This window comes from Excalfactoria chinensis, chromosome 5, assembly GCF_039878825.1.
Source record: "Excalfactoria chinensis isolate bCotChi1 chromosome 5, bCotChi1.hap2, whole genome shotgun sequence".
NCBI lineage: Eukaryota > Metazoa > Chordata > Aves > Galliformes > Phasianidae > Excalfactoria > Excalfactoria chinensis.
The window spans coordinates 40,139,711-40,166,236 of record NC_092829.1 but is presented as its reverse complement, the minus strand read 5'-3'; the positions used below and the strand labels follow the sequence as shown (position 1 = coordinate 40,166,236).

At 42.0% G+C, this 26,526-nt stretch overlaps 2 protein-coding genes across 7 annotated transcripts in view; both read left to right on the top strand.

The window, feature by feature from the left end:
• Positions 1-11,506, top strand: part of ABCC8 (ATP binding cassette subfamily C member 8) — a 64,108-nt gene extending 52,602 nt beyond the window's left edge. For 3 of the 6 annotated variants that reach the window (XM_072337927.1, XM_072337928.1, XM_072337926.1), the window contains 10 exons: positions 1,644-1,746; positions 2,882-2,995; positions 3,611-3,731; positions 3,894-4,024; positions 4,711-4,789; positions 5,690-5,798; positions 6,606-6,709; positions 7,257-7,390; positions 8,699-8,761; positions 10,849-11,506. In XM_072337927.1, the coding sequence (XP_072194028.1) occupies positions 1,644-1,746; positions 2,882-2,995; positions 3,611-3,731; positions 3,894-4,024; positions 4,711-4,789; positions 5,690-5,798; positions 6,606-6,709; positions 7,257-7,390; positions 8,699-8,761; positions 10,849-10,986 (1,096 nt within the window). In that variant the 3' untranslated portion in view covers positions 10,987-11,506. Of the gene's footprint in view, positions 1-1,643; positions 1,747-2,881; positions 2,996-3,051; positions 3,152-3,610; positions 3,732-3,893; positions 4,025-4,710; positions 4,791-5,689; positions 5,799-6,605; positions 6,710-7,256; positions 7,391-8,698; positions 8,762-10,848 lie in introns of those variants that run through there. The other 3 variants (XR_011903711.1, XM_072337929.1, XM_072337930.1) reach the window with 3 other exon arrangements.
• A 3,185-nt stretch (positions 11,507-14,691) lies between these two features.
• Positions 14,692-16,640, top strand: KCNJ11 (potassium inwardly rectifying channel subfamily J member 11). The gene has a single exon (XM_072337654.1). It carries the CDS (start codon positions 14,779-14,781, stop codon positions 15,970-15,972), a length of 1,194 nt encoding a protein of 397 aa, XP_072193755.1. The 5' UTR covers positions 14,692-14,778; the 3' UTR covers positions 15,973-16,640.
• The last annotated feature ends 9,886 nt before the right edge of the window (positions 16,641-26,526 follow it).

Sequence of the window (26,526 nt, the reverse complement as noted above, 5' to 3'; positions counted from 1 at the left end):
GTTTCTGCAAAGACAGGGCTGTGCTCTGGGAGACCTGATAAGCTAGGGATACCTTCTGTGGACAGATTCTGGTACTTCTGCAGTACCCCACTGACAGCAGTAACTTTGTCTGCATCACTGTTCCACGTGTGTACTTGTGGCTGACTCATGATGCATGCTTCATATCTGCATCGTGTTGTTCCTCGTGGTGTGGAGGTACCAAAGTTAAACAGAGTGGGTTCTAGAAGCACCACAGCCATCTCCCAGTGGTAGCGCTCTGAGGGCAGTGTGTCCTGTGGAAAGGCAGGGCCCTCCAGCTGCGGACATGAGTGCTGGCTTTCAGGGGCAACCTTTCTGTGCTGTCCAATACATGTGGAGCCAGCCCAGGCCTTTAGCAGCCATTTTCCATTACATGCAGCCAACGTGTCTGTTATGTCTGGATACGTGGCCATACTATTTGGACTGTTACTTCATTTGCACAAAATCATTCTTGTTTTTCTGACAGGCATAAATGATTTAGGTTTACACTGTACTCAAAATAAGGGCCAGGATACCCTGTAGCATACAAATTTGGAACCTTCTCTAAGCTACCTACTTCACACTTAAACAAAACACTGTATCATTCCTCCATACCAGTGAACCAAGAGCTGAGTTTATAAACAAAGCAGCGTTCATTACAAGCATAGTACTGAAGGATGTAAGTAGGGCAAGGTTTATAAAATGGTCAGCTTACAGATGCATAATCCTCAGGCCTTTAAACCTGTTACTACCCCGAAAAAGACTTCTGTGACACCCACTCCTTCAATATTAGATATAATTACTGACGTCTTTGTTAAGATCACATTAAGTTGTACCCCTGCAAATAAATATGCCCAGCTAAATGAGGTGGACTTGCCTGCTGCCCAAGACCCCATGTAAACACGTGTAGCCAGGAGTCATCACCTTCCTTATCTGTTGTGTTCAAGGCAGAATTCATTCATGCAGCTTTTGTTATGAGTGAGTGCAAATCCACCATCATAAGCTGTAAGCAGACCTACTTGCGATTGCTCTTAGTTTGTGTTCTGTGGCTACTTCATTTGTGAAGGTAAAAAACATGGTTCTTTCCACTCTGTTGTGTTTTGTGGCAGCAGGAGTCTGGCTTTTTGTTTTCTGAAGTGCTCCATTCATTACTGATAAGGACAAACGTGTAATTAACACTGGAGCTGCCATGACCAGAGGACTTTAAGCTTATGCTTTAAAAATGGAACAGTTTGCAGGCATTACAGTAACGTGAACTAAAGTTTTAAAGTTTAATCTGAGAAGAAGAGCTGCATTCTACATGCACTAATATTTCTTTTCACAAGTACATGCACGGGCTATTTCTCTTTTGTTTTTCATTTCAGATTTGTCTTTCTCACAGTTGCCATGTAATAAAATAATTAGAAAATGCCCCATGTTTCAGGAGTCGTGCAATAAAATCCATTTACTCCTAAAGATCCAAATGCAGTATACATGTGTCTAATACAAATCTGTGGATGATGTTCCTGAACTATGGACTTAAGCCTCCGAGTCTCCGTGAACACAGATCCCTCTAAATTAATTTTGCTTCCTGTTTTACCGAGACCCAAAGCCTGACTGTTTTCTGATTGGTTTTGATTGCTGTTGTTGTATTTTCTTTTTTTAAGGTATGAAGCTAAATTTCGACAGAAGCTTCTTGAATACACAGATTCCAACAACATTGCTTCCCTTTTCCTTACAGCTGCTAATCGCTGGCTGGAAGTCCGCATGGCAAGTACTTTTATGTTTAGTTTTTCTCTTGTATGTGCAGTGAATTGATTTTACCTTATTCCAAGCAACCTGAGAAAAAATCCAACTGTTTAGCGGCATCATTTGAGTTTTGATGCTGAACCCTTACCTCTGTGTATATCTGTAATGAACACATGCTCTCCCATCCAGAAGTCTGAACAGAGCATGAATTTTTCCTGTAGCCTGTTGCTATTTCTCCAAGACAGAAGTAATTATTGGAGATCACATTGGCTCCTTTGCATAGAGAAGAGTATCAGGAGATTTGGTCTGACAGTGTTTCCAGCTAGGATGCCTTTAGGAAACTGTCAGTCACTGCTAGCAGGCTTTTGCCTTGTTGCTCTCCAGGAAGCAGAAGGATGTAGATGGATTTCTGCTTGGTCTGGGTCCTCTGAAGAATGCCAAAGGGACTCAAGTGCTCAATAAAGTGGCCTGGCATTAACATAAATAAATAAATGAAATTAAATCATTGAAAGGTAAATCAAGGAGTTTTGTGTTGTGGATGATGAGAGATGTGGTACTGCCATCGATGGTTCACAAAATTTAGAGGAATGCAAAGTACAAATATAGAAGAATAACAGCTTCCCTCCTACAGAGGTTGTTTTCTAGTCTGTTACATAATTTTACTCAAAGACTTCTCTGTGAGAAGTTGAATCACAATTTTAATTAAAGCAGCAAAAGCCCATCCTGGGTAGACACAATCAAACTAATAGTTGCGTGCTGTCCAAGAACAGCTTGTATGAAGAAATGTGATGGTTGCACCCAGAAGGGACCACGGTGCTTCCCAGCTGTCTCTCATTAGAGAAGGCCTGAGAGAAGGCATTTCTCTCACCTGCTCAAGTTATTTTGGCCATCTCCATCATATGCTTAACAAACCTGTGTTGACATTTCCAGAAGATAGAAGTGCTGGTACAACTCCAGTCTACAAAACTATTTCCAAACAGCACTTCCATGCTAATGCAATAGAAATAGGTTCTCAGGCAGGGTCTGTATAAAGTTATGGGGCGTTTTCTGCCTATGTTTTGAACTGTGCAATGGGTTTGTGTTTTATTATGCAGTTATGAGAACGTTTTCATCATTGGTAGACTTGTAGTGATGGAGCTTATTCATGTTCCTTCAGGAGTACATTGGAGCATGTGTGGTACTCATAGCAGCTGTCACTTCTATTACCAGTTGCCTGTATAGTAAACTCTCTTCAGGACTTGTAGGCTTGGGACTAACCTATGCTCTTATGGTAAGAAACTTAGGACCCTTCTTGTCTCTCCCAAACATGTTTTTATAATTCTTCAGGGCACAGAGATGAACAGGAAGATTGAAGGTGTCTGTACATCTCTCCGTGGGTACTGTAACATCACTGAAACCATGTGTTAACTTCAATTCACATTCAGAGGTTGACATATTTGAGTATATACTTTTTTCATTTTCTAGATAAAATACTACAAGCAGTAGTTCAAATATGTCAATAAAAATATGGCCAAGCTGCATTACATTTTGGTATTATCTTCCATTGTGAAGAATAACGTTTCAGTGTATCAGTTGTAATTATGTCCCAGTACATCGTTCTGGACTGTCAAGCAGTTTTATTTAGCAAGATGATGTCTTTTCACCCGTCTTTGCTGTTTCTCTTCCCGTACTCGTGTCCATAGTACCAAAGTCTCTGTGCACTGCAGTTAGGAAGTGTAACCTGAAGTCACTGTCACCCTATTGACATGTACCATTCTGTTTGTTCACCACTTCAGCTTGCCGAGGCTGAACAGTTGTTGCTTTGGAGAAATATAAGCTGCATGCTGGTCAAATGATGCAAACTACTAAAAATCTGGAATTTAGGAATTTATTTGCTTTACATCAGGTGTCTAACTATCTGAATTGGATGGTTCGTAACCTGGCTGACATGGAGATCCAGCTGGGTGCAGTGAAAAGAATCCATGGCCTTCTCAAAACAGAAGCTGAAAATTACGAAGGGCTTCTTTGTAAGTGCAGTTTTGTGCAGCATGCAGAAAGAGCTTGCTGAAATATTAACGATTTTGCAATGTATTACCATGAATAACTTAGTAAATCGCTTAATGAGTTGTTGAATTTATCATGGAAGGGTTGTTGGTTTATTTTTTCCTTCCCTTGTGTTCCTGGTGCAGCTTCCTCGCAGATTCCTCAGAACTGGCCAGACAGAGGCGAGATCCAAATCCAGAACCTTAGTGTCCGCTATGACAGCAACTTGAAGCCAGTGCTAAAGCACGTCAATGCTCATATTTCTCCGGGACAAAAGGTAAGTAACTGCAGTGATTTTGAAAATATATTTAGAGTAGTACGTCATAGAAACCGTAGCTCTGGAAGGATACACCACTTAGATTTTAATGAAGGAATTGCAGATTTATTCTTTTTTCTATAAAGGAATGCAGTGCACTGGGAATAAATCTGTTGTGTGTCTCAGTTTTCAGAAGTACATTATAGTGAGAAGTCAGAACTACGCACCACATGTCAGTATGCCAGTGCCCTGCTGTCAGCACACAGTGACAAAAGAAGTGACAGTGACCCCATACTATGTTGACCTACTTTCCATCATTCCCATGTGGCTCCCCTGCCCTTATTCCCATCGCTATATTGCTTGGCTGCATTTCTTCGCTCTCATTTCTTTTTTTCCTCCTGAATTCTGTTTGCCTGCATCCTTCCTGCTCAGCAAAGCCACCTCTGGATTCTATCCTTTGCTTGCAGCACTGACCAGCTCCTCTCCATCACTCTACAGTGATTCCTGTACACAGGAATGGCCTTGATTTATACCTGAATGCTCAGACCTATAAAGACAAAGAGACAGCTCAGAGACTTTCTTGTAAACAGTCCAGCTTGTTGGAACTGATCAGTGGATTGGAATAGCATCTCCATCCAGTCATCTTAAGTGTCAGATACACTGTCCATTTCCACTCACCTGATGTTCATCTTCTTTCTGTGTCACAGATTGGGATCTGCGGCCGAACAGGCAGTGGAAAATCTTCCTTTTCTCTTGCATTTTTCAGAATGGTTGACACTTTCGAGGGTAAGATTACACTTTTTTTGTTTCTATCAAGCTTAGCTCCTGGAGATACATTGATACTCCTTTCTTGAATAGCAGCAGCTTTGAAGTGCAGTTTTGGAATCTGTGAGATATACTATCTGGCCACCTTTGGATAAATGTGTTATCATCTGCTGTTCCATCTAACAGCTGTGCCATCAACAAGCTGGATCAATAAAAATTCTCATTCTCTGTAAAAAGTCCAAGAGTGACAGAGGGCAGTAGTGCTGTGAATTCCCCACAGTAGGAGCAAAGAATAGAATGAGAGAGTGTTCAGGTACACCCAAGGATCTGCACACAAGGCATAGCAGATAGGACTCACTGGGTCTGGAAGACTTGTCTGCAGTTGGGCCTACCGCCCTGGAATTTCCTGCCATACTTCTTTCTGTGTGCACCATGGCCACCTGCACACAGAGTGCCTTCCTGTGCATCTTAAAAATGCTGTCCTCAGTTTCCCAGCCACGTTGCCCATAGGGCTCCTGTGAAAAGCCAGACAATTGTACTTGCGAATAAGATTTCCAAGTGCTCAATAGTGATTTGGCTCCCTGAAATCATTGTTCCCCTTGGTAACTAGTTACTGATTTGAGGTGACCTCCTACCTTGTTGCTCGCTGTGTGTTTGTGCTGGTCAAGCAGATAAGTAATATTACTAATCATTCCATAAAGCCTACAGGTATACTTCATATCCTTTATGGCTGAGGCTTAGTGTTGAGAGAACAGTTCTTGTTGCTTAATCAGAACTTGTTTTGTTATTGAATAAAGGGTTATGCAGCTCCTGGCGTGTTCCTGCTGCAAGGTATCACAAGCCAGAAGTGAGCCTTGTCTTTGCCAGTGGCTGTATGGAATGACCAACAGCCTAGCAGACTGTCATTTTTCTTTTGAATAGGAAGGATTATCATTGATGGTATAGATATCGCTAAGCTCCCCTTACAGACGTTGAGATCCAGGCTGTCAATCATTCTCCAAGATCCTATTTTGTTCAGTGGAACAATCCGGTAAGCATTGAGCACCAGCAATAACAAAAAGTCACTATCTGCGTTATCCCATATAATGACTTGTACAGAACTGCTGATAGCAAGCTGTTTGATTTCAGTCTCCTTTTGGAGGATCACTGGTTTTCTCTTGGTGCTTTTACCCACCCCTGCCGGAGTGCATCTTCTTACTGCCTGTGCCTACTTAGTGTGCTGTCAGCACAAGGCATGCAATGCCTGGAAAGCAGAGAAAGTAATTATTTATCCCTTTAGGATTGAGTTTAGTGCATTGATCAAATACCCATAACTATACAGCCACTCTTGAAATCCTCCTCTATGTTTTTGCATCTGCTTGCCTTATAAAATAAGATGAAGAAAATGCAGGCTTAATGCAGAGAAAGAGGAAGCAGTAGAGCAATATGACAAGTACTGCAGGACTTGTGGGGTATTGTATCCTGGAATCTCTATCCTCTGTTGCTCCTCCAGCCATTCTTTCATCTATAAGATCAAACAGCTTTTTGGGCTACTCTTTTTTTTTTTTTCTTCCTCTCTTCCTTCTTCTTTATGTTGATAATGCAATAGAAACAGTGAGCAAAAAGCTCCAGTTTCCAAAATCTGCCCCTTCATATTCTGACTCATTTGTGTTAGAAAGGAACAGTACAGTCCTCAGTACAGAGCTGCAGCACCTGCAGCTATACTTTCTATATGAAAAGTCATTAGAGTTCACTGGAAATGATGCAGGCTTCTGCAGGTTTGTTTCTAAGCACACTGAAAGAAACACTTTGTAGAAGCTGATGGTGACTGATATTGTTGAATCACACTTATCTGTAGGTTTAACTTGGACCCTGAGAAGAAGTGCACTGACAGTATGCTGTGGGAAGCATTGGAAATAGCACAGCTCAAGCACGTGGTGAAGGCACTGCCTGGAGGCCTAGGTAACGAGACCTCCTTCTGGAGAAGATTGCTTTTTCTGTTCACAACCTTTCTGTTTCGCATTTACTATTCATTAGGAAGGCAGTTGCTGAAGTAAATGCTTTTTAGGTTTATGGAAAGTGGAAAACAAATGGTTTCCTGCAGGCAGTGCTAGCTGGTGCTAGATTCATCTAACTTTGGTGGTGGATGCCCATCCCTGGAGACACTCAAAGTCAGGCTGGATGGGGCTCTGAGCACCTTAGAGTGGAAAAAAAAATGATGGAGGCCACTTGTACAGGGATGCATTGCTCTGAGTTGCGCATGGCCTAGAGAAATTCACTCGTAAACATGGTTAGCTACCTTGATATCTAATAAAGAGTACATTGAATTACAGTGAGTCAGAAGTTCTGGCAGTTTGGAACAATAGATATAAGCAGATAAAACTGGGTCAGCAGCGGCTTCAGGGTCAGAAAATATTACTTGGAAAATCTTGAAAGTGAGATGTCTGCCCTGCTCTGACCTGTGCCTCATCCACACCTTATCAGTGATGTTTTCCTGTTTCCTTTCCAGATGCTATTGTCACAGAAGGGGGTGAAAACTTCAGCCAGGGCCAAAGGCAGCTGTTCTGCTTAGCAAGGGCTTTTGTGCGGAAGACCAGCATCTTCATCATGGATGAAGCCACTGCATCTATTGACATGGCAACAGTGAGTCTGAAGTGTTTCCAATTCTTTATTTTCATTGAAGGGGTGCGACAGCTGTTACATGAAAAGAAAAATGGGGAAGATGATACTATCCACACTGTAACATACACACACCATATTTATTGTGGACTTAGTTCTGCATTATTGGTAACTCATCTAAAGTGCTTTTAAATCCTGTTACTAAGAATTTAAAAGTTATTGCAACATTGTTTGCTTTGGGAAAGTGAAGTGTGTTGTTTTCATTGGCAGTTTGATTTCCTAAAGCAAACAAAGCTTTGGAAGGTCAGCTGTGACGGTCAGTGGAGGGTAAGTCGGTGAGCAGAGGAATTTCCCCGACGTGGTGGACAGGACAAGTCAGGAAGTTAGAAGCCTTGAAAGCAGTGTCAAAGAAATAAGGACAAAGAAAAGACAAACTGGATGATTGCATTGATTGCCAGAAATCGTTGGACAGAGGTTAAACCACGCAGCAATAGCACGCTGAGTGGATTTTAGCTAAATAGAACAGTGCGTTCTTAAGATTCTTCCTTGGTTATATGCTTCAGTGTTTTTCATTATGACAGTATCCTATAAGTTAAGAATATAATGGAAGCGGGTTATTACAGCATTTAGAACTTTTAGTACTTTAAAATGAGAGTGGGGTTAGTAACGTTGGAATTACACCATGCACTTGAAACACCTTTTGAACTTTGAACGCATCTTGAATACGGTTCATTCTTTGGGATATGTGTGTAATGAAAAGGTAATAGCAAATAGAGATGTCCATTCTAGTGACGTTTGTACGAGTTTGGTACAAACAATGTGTTTCCTAAACAGGAATGGATGAGTACTTGTTGAGTGAGAACTATGTACTCTCAAACTATCACAAATTCTTCTTCACTGCGTGCCAGGTACAGCACACTCCCTCCCATCTCCCTTCACCTCATGGTGTTAGGTGTCCCCACTGCGCTGGGACATTCCTGGGCTTCCAGTGGGGTGAAGAACATACCGCAGAGGTGTCAGCGTGCGGGCAGCCTGGCAGCTCCCTGAATTTGTCCTCAGTTTCCTTCTCTATGAAATTGAATTTGGGTAGCAGGGCTTTGGGAGCCACAGCACAGCCTGTGGGTGGACAGCACGATGGCAGTGAGGGTGACAGCAGCAAGCAGGGCCAGGCTCTGACTGAAGTTCTGACATGGAGTTCATTTCTCATTTTTGCTGCAAAGGATCAATAAAAACATGTAATGATCAGTGGTTATTTAAACTTTACTAGTAACTATGTGCCTGTTTGTGTAACTTCTGCTCTTTGAAAAGCAGCAAACGTTTCCCTTGTTGTAGGAGAACATACTCCAGAAGGTGGTCATGACTGCGTTTGCTGATCGTACTGTGGTTACAATAGCAGTAAGTACAGTCTCTGCTACCGTTCTGATCCAAGCAAGAATCAGATATGCTGCATTTCTTCATTTTTTGTCAATGTTAAGAAATCTGTTAATTTGGCCACTACTTTTTTGTTTTTAAATGAATTGCTTAACCATCTAAACAGATTTCTTATTCAGATACATAACAACAGCTTCTTAAGCACATTGCTCAGTGCTAGGTCTGATTGCCTGTAAGGACGTATCAGTGTGTGGTCTGTGTCCTGTTACATATCTTAGGCTAATTTCAAATATAATGTGACATTGACTGTTGTGAGATATGAGTTTTCTCAAGGCACAATAATCATTTAACTAAGGATGAGGAAAATTATGTGATTATTTCTGCCACTGGAGGGATCAATTTTCTTTCAGTATTTAAACAAGTGAAAGAGAATTCCACTGACTTATAAAAAGTAAACCTTCCATCCCTGCTTAATGTGATCGAATTTAGGTTTGCATGTTCTTGAAGTGATTGTACAAAGCTCTCAAGTATCTATAAATAAAATTGTTTATTGACCTGAATCAAAGCAGCTGGCTTGACAAATACGTCAGAGCTACACATCTTTTAGTCCTCTATTTTCTAAAAATACAGGTATTTCAAGGAGGTGAAATAAAGTAAATTTGCTTCTTAACATTTAAAAATTAAGCCCAATTCAAGAAATGTATGCTCAAGAATCTTACAGAATCTTTTTCTTTTCACTTAGCAAATGTATAACAGAAAACCTGATTGATCTCATGGTACTTATCATGCAGTTATAAGAAAAGCAAATGAATAAGAAGCATAAAACCTCCTGATTTCTCTCCATGAAAATACCGAGTGGTGCTGCACTGGAATGTGAGATTTCAGTCCCTCCCCTGTCTGCAGATTGGATTAATGTCACACAAAGACTGCAGCAGGCATGAGATGTGCAGATGCCATCGGTGGGTATCTTATGGAACAACTGGCTAGGAAGGCACAGGAGGAAGTATGAGTCCTGTTTTGTTATGAAGGGTGCCCAGGGATCTGATTAAGAACCTTATGGCTGAAGAGTGACTGTGTAACAGGTACCGTAGAGTTCTGCGATGAAACATCCCTATGGGACTAATGCAAGCCAAAAATGCTGTGCAGTTGCATTCAACATTAAAATGTGGAATTCTGTAAAAATGGGGAAAAATGAATGCAGAAAGGGTAGAGGAACAGAAAAAAGAAGTAAATAAGAAGCAAAGAATTTGATTGGGATAGTGAAAATTATTAAAGAACATTAAAAAATCCCAAGGCCAGTACATACGATTTATTAGGAAAAGCTCAATTAAGGGAAAAGCAGAAGGTATGGCTACAAATGTGACTTCTGGAAAGAAGGTATTGTTGTAAAAGTTGAACCCACAGGCAAATGATGAAAACAGAAAAGATGGTAGGCATATTGCATGTGAAAATACAATAAGGGAGGCTAACAAAACAAAGAAAAAGAGATTGAGAGCAACTTCAAGAAGGCAACGATAGCAGAAGCAGTCCGGGGTTGGGAGAACACTTGAGAGCAGTACCACACACACTTGCCCCATTCCCATGTTCCTGCCTACCTTCTTGTGGCAGCACCCAGTGACAGGACCCTGGGCTATGGATGTCCTTAGACCTTGTAGGACCTTTCACACTCAAGTACCTGTATACAAGTGAAGTGCTTGAATATTTGCGTGGCTCTTTGTCTTCATATTTTGTTTTCATGTTAGGGGGAAGTTCTTTTATAGGAGAGTGGTTAGGTCCTGGAACAGGCTGCCCAGGGAGGTTGTGGATGCCCCATCCCTGGAGGTGTTCAAGGCCAGGTTGGATGGGGCTCTGGGCAACCTGATCTAGTAAATGTGGAGGTTTGGTGGCTCTGCCAGGCAGGGGGGTTGGAGCTTCATGATCCTTGAGGTCCCTTCCAACCTGAGTCATTCTGTGATTCTGTGATTGTCTGCAGTGTTTGCATAGTGAATTAGGATGAAAAGTAGGATAAGTAATCTTAAACTTGATAGGAAGTTTAATTTCTGGAAGGCTGCCTTGTACAGGAATATATTTGGTGAATACCCTGAGCTGGCATTTTGTTTGTTTGGTTTCAGCACCGCGTGCACACGATCCTGAATGCAGATCTGGTCATCGTAATGAAGAGAGGGCTTATTTTGGAGTACGACAAACCCGAGGTTCTGCTGGAACAAGAGGACAGTGTATTTGCTTCTTTTGTACAAGCAGATAAGTAGTTTTAAAAAAATGAAGCATTTTAAAGTACGGTTGTATTATTCCTTTTCTAAAAGTGTAAAATACCTATAAATGTAAAAATGTAAATAGTCTTTCATAATAAATCTGAAGTTTTCCTTTTTTAATAAAATGAGCGATGTCTCCACCCGAAGCATTAACAAATTCATGTACCTTTCCTTTTTGTATACTACTGCTCTTTTTTATTTTGCTACCAAAGAGTCCTGAAGTATCATTGACCAAACCTACACAGATGAAATATGACAAGATATACATCAAACAGAAGCGTGGCCAGCATGGAGCTTTCATGTTACTCTTAAATCTCTCTTGTCATTTTGTTACTGTGTGATTTTTATATGCACTGTAGTCCCACCATAGATAATGCTTATTATTGACTAAATGCAGAAGGAAAAAATAATATACCAAAGGTATTTCTGGAAAGCTTATTTTCTCTTTTAATCATATGACTATGTAAAGCTTTAATATCTAAATATAAAATCTATAAAACATTTCATTGTGGTTCATTGATGCTGCTTGTGTCTCTCGGTCTCTCCCTTAATGTCTTTAAAAAATTAATCACAATTTGATTCCTTTAGGTTTTCTTCAGCTGACTTGCATCTACCCCTATTGAATTATATTATACTGATTCCCAAGGGCCAGACTCCCTCCCAGATAGCGAGGAAGCTAAGAGGAGAGAGGCTGTGATGAAGCATCAGTATTTAATGCACGCTATTTCCAGATACTGTGGTTAATCGCTAAATTATCCCTCCAGAGATGGTAAACAAAAAGCATTAAACCTTTCACTGTAGCTCAGAGCCGTGGGGACTTGACTCATTCTCTCCTCCTTTCACATACTTTGCCCACCGATACTCTTTCTGGATTCACTGTGATCCCTACCAGTAAATTATATATACATAAGATAACTTGTAATCACTGAAATTATCCTAGATTAACTGGACAGCTGCTCCTGCCCTATCACTCTACTGTAATGTTCATTCTAGCAATTAAAATGGCAGTGTTGCAATGAGAGATTAAAAGGAATTGCTCACTGGTATTCTTTTCACAGCAACTTTTGTTTCACATCCTTTTCTTTTTTTGTCCTTTTCTCCTTTTTAAAGAACTCAGCATTTGGGAAGTGGATTGTGGATTGATTCAGTTCTTTTCTTTTAGTTCTTTAGTTGTTTTCTTTAGTTCTTGTTGTTCCTCCTTAGCCAAATGAATTAATATGGATGCTGTTTTTAACAGTATTTCTAGACGCACACATCTCCTTGTTCTCAAGGGATACATGATATTTATAATGCATTTCTTCTCTTCTAAAACCACAGCAGAGAGCAGGGAAATGGCAGAACTGTTGCTGCTGTGTAAGTATTGTTACCAGTTTCACAGGGGATGTGGTTTAGTGGTGGGATTTGATAGGTCAGTTTGATAATTGGACCCAGTGATTTGAAAGGTCAGTTCAAACCCAGATAATTCCATGATTCTATTAACTCGTGTGCTAAGGACTTTAAACTGGGCACAGAGAACAAGGAACATGGCTTGTACTAATACTACACTCATGGTAGAAGTGGGAAGGCAGAATACAGTAATGCAGATAAAATACTTGAGCTCTATCATTGCAATTTTAGGTGAAGAGAGAAAATAGGCAGTTGAGAGAGGACTTCTTCCAGGGAATCATTTGCTGGGAAGCTTCAAAGAAAAGACCAGCTGCTGAACTACTGGGATGTGTTCACCCTGAGGCACCAAGCATCCACTAGGGCAAGGGGGGGAGGAAACTAGAAATGGGAGACCATATTAGATCTTGAAGTATTAAGGCATAGGATCTCAAAGAGGAAGTGACTGGTTTCTGTTGTAAACGGAGCTTAGATGTCATAAGGCATCATTGCAGGAAGAAAGAGTGGGAGAATTAGTTCATGCCCAAAGCTTATATATCTTCTTAATTGTACAACGCTACTGGGTAAATGTGTGAACACAGATGCCTCTTAGCCACCACTTGGCTCAAACACGCTGCATGTTTCTTTAGTCTATTTTTACCTAGTCCTTTTATATGGGATCCAGTCCTGACTCCAAAGGGCTGAAGTCTTTACAGTGACCAGAAGCCATCTCCAAGGAAGTTATTCTTTGGTGGGATCCATAAAGCCCCAGAACATGGAAGGCTTGTTGCTGTTATTGAGTCATTAAACTTTTAGCTTTGATATAGATGGTTCAAAAGTCATTATCAAAGCAGACTCACAAATATGTTAGCATGGCAATAAAGCAAAGTGCTGTACTGAAATGGAAGCAAGGCAGCCCTAGAGCAGTAGTATGAGGTGGGGGAGCTGCTCCATCCAGACTCATTCATTTTTCTGAGCTGGGACTTGGTTCAGTCCCAAAGGTTTTGCTATGGGATGCCCGTGGTGATGAAACTAGGGCTTGTTCCACCCTGCTGTCCCCCATAAATTAACAAAAATCTTGATAACTTTATTCCCTAATTTTATCATGGCTATTTAAACCAGGAAAAGTCAATTAGGAAAAATCAAAGAAGGGAAAAAAAAGTTTTGAAATGTAAAACCTATTTTGGGGGTTGAAAGCCTTACCCCTCATGGCTACCCCTCTGGATTCCATACACAGTCATCAAGTGTGGGATTTTTCCCATGGGCCTAATTTGTCCTCAAGTACTTAACACAAATATGTTGGCTCACACTGAAGATCTGTCACTTTTCTAAGTATCTGTCACTCGATCCACAAAGACAGGGCTTCTTTCATTCTGCTCTAGAAATTCTCCAACAGAAGCCACTTGCTTTGCTGTCCTATCGCAGCCTACATGAAGTGAAGGGAAGAGGAGGTAAGTGGAAAATGAGAGTCCCAATGAAGTGGAAACAAGGAAACACCGTTATAGCTCATTAGAGTTTGGGATTCCGAAACCCAGCGTGGTATGTTCATACAACACTCATTGCACTGGGCTGCATGGGTCATCCCTGCCACCAGAATATAAAGCGGTTCACCATTCTGTTCCTTGATAGAATCACAGAATCATTTGAGTTGGAAGGGACTATTAAAGGCCACCTGGTCCAACTGCTCTGCAGTGAGCAGGGACACGTACATTAGATCAGGTGCTCAGAGCCCTGTCCAGTTGGACCTTGAATGTCTGCAGGGACAGGACGTTCACCACCTCTCTGCACAACCTGTGCCCCACCACCCTTACTGTAAAAAACTTCTTCCTAACAACCACCACCTCCCTAACCTCTCCCCCAGACGCATCTTTTTGATTCTATATCCATGCAGTTGCCGCCCTCTGGAGGATAAGGTACAGAATAAGACGATGAGAAAAGAAGGGGAAAAAAGGCACCAAAGGCACAGCTGCCTCTTGTGTAACTATTTCCATCACTGTAAGAGAGTGCGAATCGTCACCGCCGTGAAGTGCCGAGTGATGGAGCAAAGCCTCTTTACGGTCACTTTAAAATGCTGGAAACCGCTGCGAGCTGCCCTGAGGCGTAGAACCACCCTTTCCCAGGTCTCCGGTTAACCCTTACGCCTGGGGCCGGGACCGGCCCTGGGGCCGCCTTCCCGAGGCCGCGACCGCTCGAGCCCAGCCGCGCACGCCGACTCTCGGGCTGGGCCCCGTCTCGGCCTCCTGGGCTCCCCCTGGTGGCCGCAGCCCGGCCCGTCACGTCTCCGCTGCCGCTCTGCCGGGTCCGGCTGCGGCGGGGGCTGCGGCGGCGCCGTTCGCCCGCTCGGCCCCGTGGCGCGGCCGCCGCCCCCGCCCCCGGCTGGCAGCGGGCATGGGGCGGCGCTGAGCGGCGGAGCGGCGGCGGGGAGCCATGCTGTCGAGGAAGGGAATCATTCCCGAGGAGTACGTTCTGACCCGGCTCGCCGAGGATGTGCCGGATCACGCCCGGTACCGCGCCCGGGAGCGGCGAGCACGCTTCGTGGGCAAGAACGGCGCCTGCAACGTGGCCCACAAAAACATCCGGGAGCAGGGCCGGTTCCTCCAGGACGTCTTCACCACGCTGGTGGACCTCAAGTGGCCCCACACGCTGCTCATCTTCACCATGTCCTTCCTCTGCAGTTGGCTGCTCTTCGGCATGGTCTGGTGGCTCATTGCCTTTGCCCACGGAGACCTGGACCATGGCACCCGGCTGCTGCGCACCCCGGCCACAGAGGTGCCAGACAGCTTTGTGCCCTGCGTGACCAGCATCCACTCCTTCACCTCCGCCTTCCTCTTCTCCATCGAGGTGCAGGTGACGATCGGCTTCGGAGGACGCATGGTGACGGAGGAGTGCCCCGCTGCCATCCTGGTGCTGATTGTGCAGAACATTGTGGGGCTGGTGATCAACGCCATTATGCTGGGCTGCATCTTCATGAAGACCTCACAAGCCCACCGCCGTGCCGAGACCCTCATCTTCAGCAAGCACGCTGTCATCGCACTCCGGGATGGCAAGCTGTGCTTCATGCTGCGGGTGGGTGACCTCCGCAAGAGCATGATCATCAGTGCCACCATTCGCATGCAGGTGGTGAAGAAGACCTCCAGCCTGGAAGGGGAAGTGGTGCCCCTCAACCAGATCGACATCCAGATGGAGAACCCCGTAGGGGGCAACAGCATCTTCCTCGTCTCCCCACTCATCATCTACCATGTGATAGACAAGAACAGCCCCCTCTACGACATCTCCCCCACGAACCTTCACCACCACGAGGACCTGGAGATCATCGTCATCTTGGAAGGGGTGGTGGAGACGACCGGCATCACCACTCAAGCCAGAACCTCCTACCTGGCAGATGAAATCCTCTGGGGACAGAGGTTTGTGCCCATCGTGGCGGAGGAAGATGGGCGATACTCTGTGGACTACTCTAAGTTTGGTAACACGGTGAAAGTGCCCACCCCTTCGTGCACCGCCAGGCAGCTGGAGGAGGACAAGAGCATTATGGACACCGTGCCATTTTCCCCTAGAAGTACCATAAGGAAGAGATCTGTCAAGCTAAAGCCCAAGTTTACCATATCCGATGAGCCTTCCTGATGCCTTTTGACTGGGAAACTGTGTTAGGGCTTTGTGTCTGAAAGATCTCATAAACTCAAAACACTGAGGTGGCCTCTATGACTTTTTTAAAACCTTCAGGTTGGTAGCACAAGGTATGTTCTGCTGTTATTTATTGTGGGATAAATGTACAGCTAATTATATTTTTTTAAAGGTGAGAGATTTCAGGCAGCACTGGGAGTAGGAAAATCCCAATCTGCAGCTTTAAATTTCAGTTCCGACTGTCATGCTGGGTTGCACGATCGTTCTGCATTGATTAATCCCTATAGGTAACTACGTGTTTTCTCAAAAAACAATTGTTTCTGTATCCTCAGAGATGGCAGTTCTGGGGTCTTGCAGAGTCTGTCTTAAAGCCGGTAGTTTTTAACTGCTCCTTTCTAACTTGAACACTCAATATTAAGAAACGAAGTGTTAATCATTAATGAAGCAGGCTGAATTTAGACGGTATCAAGAAGGCCAGGCAGTGCAGTGCGACACGAGAGCAGATCTGGGACTGTGCTGTTATACTCAATGTCTTAAATAAACGGCTGGGTTTGCTGCATCCATATTGTATTGTATGGAGCCACTCCTACCACATGCAGTATGAAATGTATTTGAATATTTCCATTTGTTTATTTTAAAAACCTTTACACTTCCAAAATAAAACAATCAAGTGTACCTTTTGGGCTGTGTCTTTCTGATAGCAGACATCGCTTTCCACAAAAAAGAACAGCAGAAACCATGCCACTGAGGCTAAACATAAATAGGAAGCATTCTGTGTTCTCACTGTCTAAATGAGAAGCACCATTCCCCTCTCACATAGCAATGGGGACACCCAGCAAGAAATGAATCTCTGCTTTAGGTCGGAGTGAACTCTGTTAGAGAATGAGGGACTATAAATAGAATCCGGTATTTTGAATGGGAGGGCAGTGCTGAATCCTGGGCTGTATCTGCATGCGGCAGACAAAAGCTTTTACTCCTTTCCCTTTTGCAAAAGCAGCAGAGGTTTGTGCAGCGGGAAGGGGGGCTGTGCAGGACAGCATGGTCTCTCCTGGGATGCCGGATCACAAATAATACTGCTGAGGAAGTGGTTTCCTTTCCATTTACATCCTGACCTCTGCACAGCCGGTGCCTGCTGAGGGTTTAGCTGAACTCAAGAGCAGCGGAGCCATGTTCACCCTGTCAGCCCCACCGTGACAGCAGGAGTGGTTCCTCTCTGCACGCTCCTTTGTGTGGGGATGGCAGCAACAGCAGCAGGTTTGTTCCTGCGTTACTAGTGGATAGCAGTAGCTTTAACTGCAGTATGCTATTAACAGGACACACTGCCACTCAATTGAAAAAGATAATATTCTGTAAATAAAACCTAAGTAAGCTTTATGGGACTGACCTGACGCCTGACGACAAAGTTGTTTTCACAGAGATGGCAGCAAATCCCCTCTGACGGGCTTTGATTGAAGGAGTTCCATGATCAGGTCCGTGTGTGCTCAGTGATCCATCTATCTGAGCAATAACACAGCCACATTTTTGACAGCTGGTCAGTATAACAACAGGACAAATGTTCCAGAGAGTCACAGAACTTCCCTTCTGGCTATAGAACACATTCAGGAACCTAAAGTAAAATGAAATTGTGCTCAGGTAAAATCACTGTTTGATTTAGAATGATAACATTGTATCTATGTTTTCAATACATTTCTATTTCAGATCCATGAATGCCTGTATCAGTGTTATTAGACTGTAGTTAGGTGAATAAGTATCCATTCAATTTCCAAATGCCCAATACACCAACGCTGTTCTGTTTCACAACGAAAAGGCAGCGAAACCAGCATTAACAAGTAGTTAGCAAAGAAAATAGGGAAAGGCATATTTTACATTTGTAGTAGTAAAAAAATCCCTTTTTTAAATATCAAATAGGGAATGATGCAGTGCTTTTGTGTACTACATTTATTCTGTGAGTCCAATTGACATATTTTGTTCCAGCTTTCCCTCTTTCTGCACCAGTTCCACCACTCATCAGAGAGGCACTCGCAGCAAAGCCAATTGCTTTTCCTCAGCACCTTTGTTCCTTTGAAAGTTCACTGTTTTTATTCCTGTTCTATTTTCACAATGCTCACAGATTCAATTTTTGCATTAGCTTTCCATGGACTTAAACCACTGGATTTTCCACTGTTTCCAGAGTGCCTTGCATTAACATGTAAGATACATTCAACATTGTCACATAAAACCTCTTCAGATGGAGAAGAATTTGACCTAAATGTGAAGCAATCTCCGCAGCACTACATGCAACTATTTTCAGGCCCTGATGCAAGACGTCTTTTCCCTCAGGGAGATCTCTGCTACAGAGGTAGAAAATTCTCTTTGTGAGATGAGGAGGGGAAGGGTGGAAGGAAAGAGCTTGCCTCTGTTGGGATGCTTTCAGAACCGGCTCTTATGTCATTCCCTTTACAACAATTTGCTCAGTTTTCTTAAGTTCAGACATAAAAGGGCAGTATAATATTAAGAGGAAGGCAGGATTTTTTTCTGTTAAAATCATCAGCTAATTGTTTCAGTCTATCTGTTGTTGTCTTTGAATCTCAGAAATCTTGTGATTTAAAATTATTCTTTCCTCACTTTCAACATTCAGCAGTATTTCAGGGGCAGAGAAAGGGAGAAAAAGGGGTACTGCTGATTTTGGAGGACCCTTTCATTTTGCCATGTACTGAGTACTTGAGAACAGAAATTTCTGAGCATTTTCATGAAGTTGCACTCATGTTGACCACCCACATCCTCTGTATGATGCGTTCTGAAGAACCCGTCAGTGCTGTCTTTTGAGGTAGAAAAGACCTCATTCTCAGCAATGAGCAAAAGCTGCATTTTTTGTAGCTGAGGTTCAGCGTGAGCATGCTTTTGAACTTGCTACTTTTTTTCTGATAGGTGGCATCCTGGGGTCCTGCTGAGGGAGCAGCTTGGGGTGGTGTGCTGCAGTTCCTACTGCTGCTCCCTCCACACTTCCTCTGCACAGAAACCAGTGGGAGGGAAGCTGCAGATGATGTGCTTGGGGGTTGCCCTGACTTGGAGAGAGAACATGGACAGAGACAACAGGAAGCTTTGAGTTTTGTAGCAACCCACTGCTCGATTACTCAAGTGTGTGGTGGAGCCAGTTGTGTCCATGCAAATTGCTTTTCATGTGCTGTGGAATCTAGAGACCATTACCAGCTTATACACACAGTTCATACTGTTTAGTGCACTTAGATTAGAGGTCGATAAGATGGACAAAAGAATCATGGGGGTTATTAATCAGAAACAGAAGCTGAAGAACACTTAAGTTATTTGTCATCGTTCTAAACTGCCTGCAGTGACAGCACAGCCATGGGGCATATCTGTTTTATGTTGCGTTTCCTAATGAAATCACGAGGCATACGTGTAAGAAATTAGAGGACAACAAGGTTTGATTTGATCTCTTTATCCCCCAAGGCATACAATAAATATAGTACCATGGCAGTGTATTTCAGCAGGAAAACCTCCCTGTGAAACAGATAAAAACCAGAAGTGAACTCAGCAAGCTGGGTATTAGGGCAAAGGAGGGTCAGGGACACAAATTTTATATCCACCAGTGACATGGTGGGAAGATGTCAAGAAGCAATAAACTGTTTTCATTTGAAGTGATTCATACCAGCAAAGGTGTGAAGATGTTGAAACGAAAGAGCAGAGATGTTAAAAGTAGATGTGAGAGCCTCACGAAAAAGTGTTTAACCAGACCAGTGCTTACATATTAGGATAGATTAGCAGAAGGGTCAGTGCCCTGTAAGGTGAGTGCAGGCCAGCCATGATCTGCATTGCTCAATCTGGATGGTGGGTAAATACTGCTGTGTGCTGAGCAAGGTACCGGTCACAAGAGAGCCCTTCTAGAGGCAGCATTTGTGGTGACGGATTCTTGTGGCTAGTTACTTATTAATAGTTAATGATATCAAACTAATGAAAAATTAATAGTCCTCTGAAAGCTGAATTGGTTTCCTCGTGTTTTCTTTCCTCTTCCACTCTTATGTCAGTCGCCCCTACTAGATAATTAGTGCAGGCCAGATGGTACAGCTTACTTTCAATGTGGGATAAGGAAAGAGTGCTTAGAGAAATAAAATACAGAAATAAAGTAGATCTTAGAGAACAATCTGTGAAATTGCCAAGCTTGCAACTGACACAGTTATTTCTTGTACAAAGCATGGAAGAAAATCTACCACAGATTATTTCCTGTTCATTATACAGGCTGCTGCAGAAGGAAAAGTGGTTTAGTTTTTCAGGTACTGGTTGAGGGAGAAGGTCCAGAAATGCTGCATTTTAGGCTTCCTGGTTATTATTGGCACACCTTTCTTTCTTCCTGTACTCAAAGTCATAGAGGCGTTGCCACTAAAAATGGGAAGGATCGATGTTCTTTGTAGTTCATGTTCCTGCACTGCTCTGCATTCATCCAAGGGCAGATGCCCCATCCCAAGGCAGATACCTCAAAACCAACAGATCTGACCCAGAAGGCAGTGATAGAATTCCCACCTATTTCAATGCATTTTTGTATCAAAGGATCTGCTGAAAGCCTGCACTGCAGCATTCAGATGGATTCAGTCAGTACAACAGATGTCACACAAGCAAAGCTGCTGTTTTGAGGTGGGAAGACCCTTACGGGAAGGAGGCCCTGGGGAATGCAGACCTGGGACGTGTGCTCAGTGTGGCTGGTGACTGTCTAGCTGCCTATAACAAATGACTCAGCGTACTATTTTTGATTCAGCAACAGGAGAAAGATATGCGATACAAACCTTCACCTCCCCCTCTCCCCCACCCAAGTAGAACTATTAAAAGTGCAGAAGACATTCTTGAGAGGCTGTAGATACCACTGCCTAAGTCTTGCTTGTAGCACTGCTAAGAGCCTATGGAAGACAGCACAGCACACTGTGTTTTTTTTGCTTACACTGCTATTTTGATATGTAATGCGACTTTAAAGAATCATCACAGGGAAATGACTCATTAAAATTAATTAATTGATTAATTAAAACCGTGCAGCCCCTCTTTGCCACTTTCAGCTTTTGTACCTGGCTTACTGAGTTTAAATGCAGACGGCATATCCACACGAGGCTACCTTAACTGGAAAAGCTGAGCTGCTCTAAGTCAGCAACCCTCTGTGACCTGGTGTGGAGTCACAGATGTCATGGTGGTGGCCCCACAGAGGTATGTCCCCTCTTTGCTGGAGCATGCCCTGGCTGGAGGCATTGAGTATCCTGACCCATCCCAGTGCTAAGCAGTGGTGGGGGGTGAAGTCACTCTTTTCCTTCCCTGGATGTACTTTGTATGCCTGCCATTTAAGTGATATTTGTTTCCTTTATCCAGGATGCGGTAGACAAAATGCATAAACAGTGTTATTGTTATTATTAGTTATAATAGCTATTCCTGAGAAGAGCTGAGGCACAGAGGAATGTCACTGCAGATCAGGAGCAGCAGTTGGAGTCCTTAACTTCAGCAAGTTTCATATCAGGTCTGCATGTTAAATCCTAGGCCTTTAAATCCAAGAGAGTTTGCCAGGTTCGTTAGCACCAGGATTTTTCTATTAGGGTTGACTCCTATTAAGCTGATGGGAGTGAGCAGCTGACCCAAATAGTTCCTGATTGTGCTTTTATCAAAATATGTTGTTCCCTCTACTTTATGTTAAAAGCCTCATTCTTCTCTAGCAGCCTATGGGAGCTTTCTGCTGTGTCTTGTAAGTAAAAGTTTTAACTTTTTTCTCTGATGCGATGGGTTATGGCTGTTGTGCATTTTGTATATGCCTATTGATTGAGGGATTTGAATGTTCATGACTTGGTCAGAGGCTTGTTGTTTGAGCTCCTGCTGTCTCCCAGGGAGTGTACCAGTATTCTCAATATCCTACCTATTCCCCAGATGTGATTTTCCAGCACTGGTAGCTGCACTCTTGCTTTAAACTTGAGGGAAAGTCCTGGTAAAATAGCATGTATATCACAGGGTTGGGGGAAATGAGGACTGGGGAAATGAGTAGGAAGATTAGTGTGTTCCTCTAGGAAAACATACAGGTTTTATAAGAGCGAGATGTGTGTAAGAACGGCTTTTTTACGGAACTTTGTAGTAAATTTAGATCTTGAAGAAGCTAAGGAAATAAAGAAGTTGCCTTCCATAGCCAGTTCTAATGATGATTTTGCAGGATAGCAAGCACTCTGTAGGCATGCTGATTGCTGAAATGCATAACGGTGATTTGATTTGGAGGGCCTAATGATTGGCTTCACCAAGTGTGAGGATAGTTTGTACTTGCTGAGCATTCATCTAGAACTGCAGACAGTAAGCAGATATTTTTCCAAAGATAGTTTGTACCTTTAGAAATGTCTCTGTAAGAAGTGGTCACTATCCTTTTACAGATTCTCATATTTGAATGTTGTCTGAACATCCTAGGCTGAAATATTTAGACTCAGAATCTGTGTGTAATGCATTCTTAAATGAATTATTTATATCTCTACAAACTTGTGTAAATATGATCATTCTGTTGGAAATATTGTTGTTTTTTTATCCCTACTAAGTTGTTATTCCTGCTCTTGATTTTTCTGTTTATTTGGTTCATTGCTATATAGAGCCAAAAAAGTTTTTGTTGTGTTCTTGGACATTATCTGTTTAAGGAAAGATGTATAATAACTGATTTGTAATTGGCCTGTGATTTGCAGTCTTAACTCTTACAGTGTCACCGTTACAAGTATTTTCTGGGGTATTAGCTCTTTCTACAGTTATGTGTGCATCTGCCTTCACTGAAGAGAGTCCGTTTCCTTTGTTAAATGGAGATCAATTGAGTTCTAAAACATAGGTTTCATCTCAAGTTTGATCTTTGGTAGTATGTCACATGTGATTCTATATTTCTTTTTTTGCCCTGCTTTTCTATTGTTACATAGGAAATGACTATAAGGAGGGTCTGATTTCTGTTTCTACTTTGTTGTATGTTGTGAAATACTTCACTTTGTAAGGAGTAGCTTCTTGTTAGCTAGAAGAACCAGAGGTACTTTTTTTCTCTCTCTCTCTCTCTCTCTTTTTTTTTTTTTTTAAAGAGAATCTTAAATGCTATTCTGCTTTAAAACAAATAATTTTCAGAGGTTCTGTGTGGCTCTAATTTGCAGCCAGAGATGGCTTATTAGCAGCTCATTAAGAGCCCACTAGGTTCTCCCAACAAGTAGGAAGAATTACAATGATTTAAAATAGCAGTATCTCTTTACTGGCTCATCATAAAGGGAATTAATGTATCTATAGGCAAATCCGTAGTGCTGCATTAGGAAGTACTGCCAAATTAACATCAGTCTGAAGATATGTAATAGTATGTTCTCATTCCCATATATTTAGTGATTGCTGGTTTTCACATCATTTCATAGAAAAACTACTCCAAAACATTCTAAATTCAGCAGATGCTTTTTTACTCACTCTAAAAATGTGGATCAGTTCAGTGAATGTCTAATTAAAATGGTCTGTTAGAATATACATTTAATTCATTTTCTGAAAGCATTTAAATAAAGCTACCACTGATCAGCATCAGTTGACAGGTTTGATTTGATCCTTCAGGAGTTATGGGGAAAAGTTGTGTTCATGTTTCAAGTTTAAGGAATGTCTGTTCAGTGCATAACTATGGGATGAAAAGTTCAGTGATTTCCACATGATTAGGACACATAGAAATACATAAAAAGGTAATCTCTTTTAGTTAAGGCTCCGCTATCTTTAATAACTCTGAAGAAGGCCTCATCCAACTGCTCTAAAATAAATTTGAGTACTTGCAAACCAGAATTCAGATTTAAACTTCCCTCGGAAAGATAAACAGTAAAACATTTTACCTGCAAATTTGAGTTGAAAAGCTTTTTTTCGCACCTGTTGTGCTTCTGGATTAATACCCTCTGATCCTAGTATATGCAAACTTCCAGACTGTCTTACTAGGTGTACTTGTATAAGAATTTCTCCTTTGAGACAACAGGGGACTGCTGAAGTAAGAGAGAAAAGGCTCCATTAGAATGGTGCTGGAATAAGATACTCCTGATATACTAAGCTAAGAGTGTTTCTTAGGATTCACCTGCTACTCTTGGAGTCCTCAATAACCCTTCTCAGTAAGGTCCTGCACATACCTACATGCATGCATGGTCATTACTGCATACGGTTAGAGAAATTTTGCTCTTTGTTAGAGGATGGTCTAAGGTATGGATGTATCCCTCCATCATCTCAGCAGCAGGAATAAAACTGAGGGTAGGAATTATGTATAAACATAAGCTCTCACCTTGAGCAGGCTATTTCCAGCCTGTTCATCATTGCTTCTACCAATCAAAATAGCCTGTTACTTTGTTAAAAATTACAATGCTTTCTCTTCACTGTTATTTGACATCAAACTAGTTAAGACACCTTACCACTGTATCCTCATCCTGGGCTTCCTTCTTAAGTAAAAAATCTAAAATCAATATTATTTTCTCAATATTAGAATATTACAGTATGAAATCAGTCTTGGGCTTGAGAGGGGCAAGTGAAATTGTTTCTGTCAGATGGGATATGTCTCAGAAAGCAAACTAGTGCTAGAGTGGCTGAATTAAAGATAATGGTGTTAAATTGGACCTCTTTATTAACCAACAATTTTACACAAATTCTGTAGTAGGGAGTAAAATATTTTTCTCTCATTTGAAATAAAACTAAAGTAAATCTATTTCAAATTTTGTTTATACTGGTTTGTTGGAACTTCTGGAAGGAGTCTGTGGCAAAGTGACATGCCAAGAGAATATATCAGCTTGAGCACTCTGGACTAATTCAATAACAAACAGGCTGAATCTTGCTTGCTCAGTGACTCCTAGGTTACACTTTCCTATCCCAAACCATTCTGTACATCTGAAACAAAATTATTTCCCTTCAAGTTAAAGCCAATAGTGTCCTATAATTCCTTTACAGGGAAAGGACCCAAAAATGTACTACGCATTCCTGGAAGTCCTAAAAACATTGTTTTTTGTGATGAGTTTCCCCAGGGCCTTCTGCATTACTTTGGAAGCAAATTCTCTTTTGTCAAACATGAAAGCTGTAGGAATTACCTGAAGCAAAGCTTTTATGTGGAAACAATCATTTCAGAAACTCCTGGCTGATGTTATCCTTGATTGTGTCTTCCTTCAGAAACCACTGGTTCTGAATCACTTCAGAGACAGGCATGCTTTGTACTCTGGCTCACAGGCCAAGAACAGTATCTGTGGGTTTTAGCAAACTTATATAAACAAAAGGTCCAGATGATACAGTATTTTCTAATGCCAGATAAACAGATAAGAATGTGAAAAGGAGGTCAAAGATGCTCAATTATATAGAACTCTTCACAGCCTTGGTGTTTATATATTTGGGTATTTATACAGAAAGCAGGAAGGTGTTGCCCAGTCTTACTCAGGAATGCAATAAGCATGAGACACAATGTTCTTTTAACAACCTAAATACAACACACTTCCAGTTCTCTATATAAGAAAATGAACATATAATAGTGTAATAATTGGGTGCAGGGCTTCTATAACAAAATATGTAACTACATGCTACATTTTCATTGGAAATTAATCTGACTCATGAAGTTCCTTTACTAATGCTTCTCACAGCCTACAGAACAGCTGCACCAGCACAGTTTACAAGGTGGTGAGTTATGGAGTGTAAGCACTCTCTGTGCTGCAGGAGGAACAATTTCTGTTTCTGGTAAAGCAGCAGTGTCATACTACTCACAAATATCTTCATATATGTCTTCAAAAATATACTTCAAAAACTCAGATAACTACGCATGCATTTATTTATTTTTGGAAGCATTTCTTAAAAACTCTAAAACATTTCAAGTCTGCTCAAGGGACGTGGTTCCCACATTCCCAGAGGTAGGAACACAGACGCTGTGGACACTGAAATTCTCGAAGAAACTTTGAAGCTGAACTTGAAATCTAAGTTAAATTTAAATTTGTATCTGTATATTATTATTATTTTGCATGTTTTAGTCAGCAAGTGCTGTGTGTTTTAATTGTGTGTGTGTGTGTGTATGTATGTATATATATATATATACATATATGCTTAATTAAGTTAGTTTGTGAGAAAGCTTGTGAAATGTTAACAGGAGGAGCACTTTCTGGTCCACTTCTGCATCGTCCTGATGCATCTATGGATGTGAAGCCACGTGTCCATAGCATAGCTGTTTTCTGCACAAAGAAGGTGCCTTATTGGAGAAAATCTTATAACAGTTGCCACAAATGCCCTGAAGACTGAGTGGCTTGTGAGCAGAGAAAGTAGACTTGCTGTATGTTGAGGCAAAATAAGTAGAACCTTCCTGAAACTTCTCTAATTGCTCAGCATTTTTTTTTCCTTACATCTACCATCCTTCAAATAAGTAAAGCAGGCACAAAACACAGACCCCACCCAACAAAACCTGAATGAACACTACATGCCAGACACTGATGGCCCCCTGCTTTACACAATTTCTTCAGCTGTGAGCAGAAGGAAATATGTTCCTTCAGAAGTGCACCTGCAGCATCTGCTCTCTGGTCTGCCTGGAAAATAATTCCTTTAAGATCCAGGCCAACATAT

Bases quoted from the DNA above. Each gene is read 5' to 3' on its own strand.
- KCNJ11 (XM_072337654.1), top strand. From the start codon at position 14,779: ATGCTGTCGAGGAAGGGAATCATTCCCGAGGAGTACGTTCTGACCCGG.